General features: G+C 32.9%; 1 protein-coding gene across 1 annotated transcript in view; it reads left to right on the top strand.

Annotated features, from left to right (window-relative positions):
• The window catches only part of LOC107693585 (serine/threonine-protein kinase PAK 3-like), a 68,241-nt gene that overhangs the window by 24,185 nt on the left and 38,148 nt on the right, over positions 1-5,908 (top strand). Inside the window, exons 5-7 of the mRNA XM_016493027.1 lie at positions 836-899; positions 5,602-5,650; positions 5,745-5,857. Of these exons, the coding sequence (XP_016348513.1) occupies positions 836-899; positions 5,602-5,650; positions 5,745-5,857 (226 nt within the window). The remainder of the gene's footprint in view (positions 1-835; positions 900-5,601; positions 5,651-5,744; positions 5,858-5,908) is intronic.

Below are 5,908 nucleotides of genomic sequence, written 5' to 3'. Positions count from 1 at the left end.
ATATATATATATATATATATATATTAGTAATTAGAATATTTCAATAAATTGATACTTAATTGTTAGTTTATTACTGTGGTATTCATGAATGACAGAATTGTGTCGCTGTATTGTAAGTCACAATACATATAAATAGTTAAATTGAATTTTAAGGTTTCCATTTTTAAAGGTTCTTCTCAAACAACAGATAAGAAATTTTGAAATTACACCCTAGTGAAAAATCCTAAAGGAATGTGGTAAAATAGCTGGAATATGCTGCAAGCGGCTTCAGATAAAAGTGCCTACCAAATGTATAAATGTAATCTAAATGTCCCAAAAGGACTATTATGATTCCCTATTAAGATAAAATATTCCTGTACATCATCAAAAAGAATTTCAAGGACTTTCATAATCCAATAAAACCAAAACAATTATGTAGGAATGTCTGTTTATCCAAGATGATTGTATTTGATTTTTAGATTATTCTCATTCAATTCCATTAGTATCCTTTGGGATTGGTTCCAAAATCTGATGAAATTCCGGTAAGAATCTAACACACATTCTTTTAGGATTTTTAACTAGGAATGCAGGTCTGGTCTCTTGTATGCACACGTGAATCATTGTCTTTTTTTCCATTTGACTCTACACATGCGATCCAGATTATCAACAGCAAAAGCACTAAACAGCACTAAAACAGACATTATATTTCTTATAACAGACAGAGATCACTGTTCTTACTCTGCCAACGATACTCAGTCGTCCCTCTTCAGCAGTTACCTTTCCAAAAGCTCTGTGTGTATGTGTTTGCTTCTGTGTACATATGTATATAGTCTTACAGGACTCTCCTTTCATCCAGGAAGCATTGTTAGCGTTGGCGATCCTAAGAAGAAATACACACGTTTTGAGAAAATAGGACAAGGGTACGTTTATCTACAGTCATCATCTATGCACCACCCAAGCTTACACATTACACCTCTCACTTCACATTTTAAAGACATAAAGATATGAGAAGATCAAGACTGGTGGAACAGAGAAGAAGAAAAAGAGAAAGGGAGAGCAGGGGGTGGGTGCCAGGGTGAACAAGTCAAGAATAAAGAAAGAAATGTCAAAGAAGCAAATTAACATTTAATTCATACATGGTTACTGGCCAAAGAGAGGGAGAGAGGTGTTGAATGTATTTTGATCTGTTGGCATCCAGTATTTGCTCAAAATGTATTTTTTTTTTTTTTTAATGGTACGGTAAAGGCGATGCTTTCAAGAATATTTACGCTGCTCTTTTCCATAAAAGTAAATAACAACCAGTGACTGTCAAACTCCAAAATGGACAAAAAAAGCCATAAAATTATCATTAAAGAGCCCATATGACACCTACACTGTATTAAAGGTGTTAATATTTGTTAATGAACTTTAATATACCTGTCTTTTTTATTATTATTTTCTAAGTTATTGCATTGTAAAATCATTAAAGGGGTCATGAACTGAGAAATCAAAATTCTCTTGATCTTTTGACATAAAAGGCCATTCATTGTACTATAAAAACATCCTGTAAGTTTCAGTACTCTAAAACTTTCTTGTTAGTCTAAAAACAGCTTATGTTGAAGCCAGTCTGCCAAAACGACAGCTTGTGGAATGTGCCACTTTATGACGCAATAGTGTGGCTAAAAACCGCCTCCGCAGAAGAAGATCAATGCCTGCTTCTACATCACTAGCCTATATTGGGTTCGGCAGTAATGTCGCACCACACAAGTGTGAGTAACTGTTTTTATTACGTGGCCACTATTGCTTTGTCTGTTATTACAGATTGTTTGATATGTATGCTACTCAGTATTTATGCATTTTTAACGTAAATCACAGCAGCGTCCATCTGTGAAGGATGTAGGCTGTCAAACGCCAATATCAGTTGGCGTTTACTTCAGAGTCTACAATCCGCCATGCCTATTCAAACAGAGAGTTCCGATGGGGGGAGTCAAAACAGGACAGAAAATAGCCTATTACTTCTAAATGATGATGTTTTTTGACGTAAAATTTTTGATGACATTATAAGTGGACCACAGAGAACAGTACAAAATAATTTTTAAAAAGGCAGTTCATGACCCCTTTAAGGAAATTAAATAAATTGTTTTGTATTTCTTTATTACCCTTGTGCTCCTACATAAATTATTTCAGACCTGTGCATATTCTTGTCAGTTGCTGGCAGTCCCTGTATCCTGAGCAGGAAATACTGCTCCAGGTTCAATCCAGTGGTGTTTTCATGTATATTTAACCTGAATGCACCTGATGCAGTTGTACCCCTTTTCTATTATCCATGCACCTTGATAATAATAGAAAAGTGAGAGGCTCTGTGTTCATGGCTTGACATGACCAATTAATACTTTCCAAAGGTGATACACAGCTTCATTTATCAAGCAGTACAGCAGATTCTTTGATCTTATATGTAAGAATTACTCCTATATGCATGTCTAAAAGACTGGGGAATTAGACACTGATGACACTGGTAAGATTCTGTTAATCTTCATGCATCATGCATATCCTCCACGCACTAACTGTTAAATAATATTACCACTTTGTGTGTTTATATGTGTTTATATGGGTAGTTGACATATAACATGTCTGTTAACACGTTAATGCTAATGTCCATTAACATTATCACTATCACAATTTTAGATTTAAAACTGACAAGTGTATAAGAAAAAATGGGTCACACTTTATATTAGGTGGCTTTAACTACACTCTTAAGAAAAATGGTTCTAAACAGTACCAGAAAAGGGTTCTTCGGCTTTACAATAGCAGAACCCTTTTTAGTGCTAAATAAAACCTTTTTTATAGGGTTCCATATAGAACCATGCTTTGAAAATGCTATATAGGACCTTATTGGTGTTATAAATAATCTTTTTAATTATTTTTTAATTCATTAATATTAGTATGTTAATATCATTAATATTAGTATTATTTGTATATATTATTTATTAATATTGTTTTTTACCCCTCTATCTGCCTGGTCTTATAATATCGTGAAGTGTCTATTAGGGTTTTACATAAAATCAACAACAACAACAACAACAACGTGTCAATTAGGTACTTTTTTTAATGACGTGAAATTGTAGCAAAAATGACAGTGTTCTAACAACAGTTATTAGCAGAATACATTAATGAATGACAATGGACATTGAACATAAATAAATGCTTAAAGAAGTAAAACAAAATAGAACATAAAATCGTGTATTGAAGTATCTTCACAATCCTCTATGATGCCTTTAAGTTAATCATTATCTGTATTTTGGTGTGATCGAATGTCAGTTTCTCTCTGCAGATGATGAGGTTGTAGTATTGAGCCATCTTAGAGTGTAGCCTCGGTTAGGGTTTTACATTAAAACAACAACAGCAATGACCACAACAGCAGCATGTTGTGTGAATTAAGTATGTTTTTATTGACATGCAAAATTGTCAGTGCTCTTAACAACGACAATTGACATTGAACATGAATAAATACATAAAGAAGTAAAATCACGAAATAAGAACAAAAAATAGATGTGATGAAGTTCCAGTGAAACAATCACAATCCAATCAATATGATGCCTTAAAGTCCATCATTTTGGTGTGATTAAGTGGCGATTTTTCTCTGCAGATGATGAGGTTGTGGGATGTGATACATCTGAAATACACAATTGAGTTTTTATTCATCATTTAAAATTAGACAAATCTGCTATTATTTTAATCTCCAATCTGTTATTTATCAGTTTAGATAGTTGTATTAATGCTTCGCTAACTAGCAGAATACAGCAAGTGGTTATAAACTCCAGTTGCGCAGATGGGGCATGTTGTAACACTGCGTAAAAATGTGCTATTCTATTACATTAGCGATGTAATTTACACTATTTACTTTAATGAATTTTAATGAGAAACAACGAGAAACAGGTGAATAAAGACCGACAGTCAATGTTTAATGTTTAGAAATTATTATTTCAAGGCATGTAAAGCATTTTTGCTCGTTTGTGTGGGCTGTCCCAAGCATGATTGAAATGTGTTCATTGTCAAACTCCAAAATCAGATTATTTTTCATTCTTAAAAAACGCCATTATTTTATTTGAAAAAAAAAAAAATATTTTATTTTATTAACAAAATATTTTAGTTTGTCTTGTATATTTTTTTCATTCGATCAGATAACATTTTAAGCTGTTTTATGGTCATGTTACAACGTGCCCCTCAGATGTTACAATGTACCCCACCAACGGGGCATGTTGTCACATTATGCTGTCACAATAAGTTCCATTTTTTGAGGGTAAATAAGGAAAAATGTATACACTGTAATCCTGAAACAAAGCGACATATTTGTACTAGACAAGTGTAAAACTACTGTGGATAAAAAAATTATATTCTGAACCCCATGTGGATTTACACAAACTGAGAAAGTCAAAAAGTGTTACTCTCCCCTAGTTTTAATAATTTTTGTGACTGGGTATGTTTATACATAAACCCAAGTAATAATTTAAAAAATCTAACACTATGAATTATAAATTTATTTTCTCTTTTACTTACTTAGTGGAGAAGAGGAGAGAAGTTTCCACAGCTTAGCAGAGCTGAAAACACTTATATGTGACCAAAAACAAAACAAAAAAAAAGATAAGAACATGTTTGTTTGGAAGCCAGTTACATTTTTAAAGTTAAATTTGTATTTAAATTTAAGAATGAAATAATTTACCTGTTGAGAGTGTGTTGACAGTCTGTGTAGTTGGATCACTGAACTCCAGAAATTCAATAATGAGGTGCTTTGACAGTTACAGATTTAAAAAACAAAACGGCGGGAACAAAGAACCCTAAACTCTAAGACAAAGAACCATTTCAGCATGAAAGGGTTCTTCAGAATGCTCTGGTTCTAAATAAAACCATTACTGCATGTAAAGAACCTTTAAAGAACCATCTTTTTTTAGAGTGTACTGTGTACTTTAACATTTGATACAATTTACTTATTAAGAGTGTACATGTGTATTATAAGTAACATTTGTAGTTACACTGTTAACTGTTAACGTACCCCTAACAGTAACCCAGATCTTTCATTCTAATCCTATACTATACCTCAAACTCATTCCTTCAAATGTGGGAATTCTCCAGAAAATTTTGTTACACCATAAATCTATAGTCGTTTAGGTATTTAATGTTAAGTAGTTAAAGCCACCTAATATAAAGGGTGACTGTTTTATGTATGTTTTATGTTCTGCGGCTGCATGCTCACAATTATTTATTTTTTTTGACTGATTGATTGATTGAATTTACTTGTTAAATGTAAATGGTCTTGTGGTGCAACAAATGCATTTGTAAAAACACAAATGTAGTCTTTCAAACAATATGACATTATTAAAGCTAAATTATAAAAAATGTTGTTTAAAGTAGTTTTAGAAAGTATAGCTTGTCTCACCGCAGGGCATGTCAAATACCCATATACACATGTACATATTTCTTGAGAGGTGGTCTGAGAGCGTTACAAAAATTCTAATTGCTAAATTAAATGCTGAAAAATAATATAATCCAAGGCTGCCCCCTATTGGTCATTGATTCATATATGAGTCACTACAATTTAGTACTACAATTTACACGTTTTCACCTGCTTCTTTGCTTTGTTTTTAGGGCATCTGGGACAGTATACACAGCTATCGATATTGCCACAGGACAAGAGGTTAACCAGATTGTTTCAGTTTTAAGAAAGCATACACATTTGCAATATTGACCTCCTTCCCTTTGCTGACCTCTGTTCCTTTTACTTTGTTCAGGTGGCAATTAAACAGATGAATCTGCAGCAGCAGCCAAAGAAAGAGCTCATTATTAATGAGATCCTTGTGATGAGGGAAAACAAAAACCCCAATATAGTCAACTACTTGGATAGGTACAACCTTCAGTCTTAATATATATTAACTGATTAACATGTTAATGTATG

The sequence above is a fragment of the Sinocyclocheilus anshuiensis genome, unplaced genomic scaffold, assembly GCF_001515605.1.
Source record: "Sinocyclocheilus anshuiensis isolate Anshui unplaced genomic scaffold, SAMN03320099.WGS_v1.1 scaffold1702, whole genome shotgun sequence".
Lineage (NCBI taxonomy): Eukaryota > Metazoa > Chordata > Actinopteri > Cypriniformes > Cyprinidae > Sinocyclocheilus > Sinocyclocheilus anshuiensis.
The sequence above is the reverse complement of the archived record's forward strand: the minus strand, read 5'-3'. Positions and strand labels throughout refer to the sequence as shown.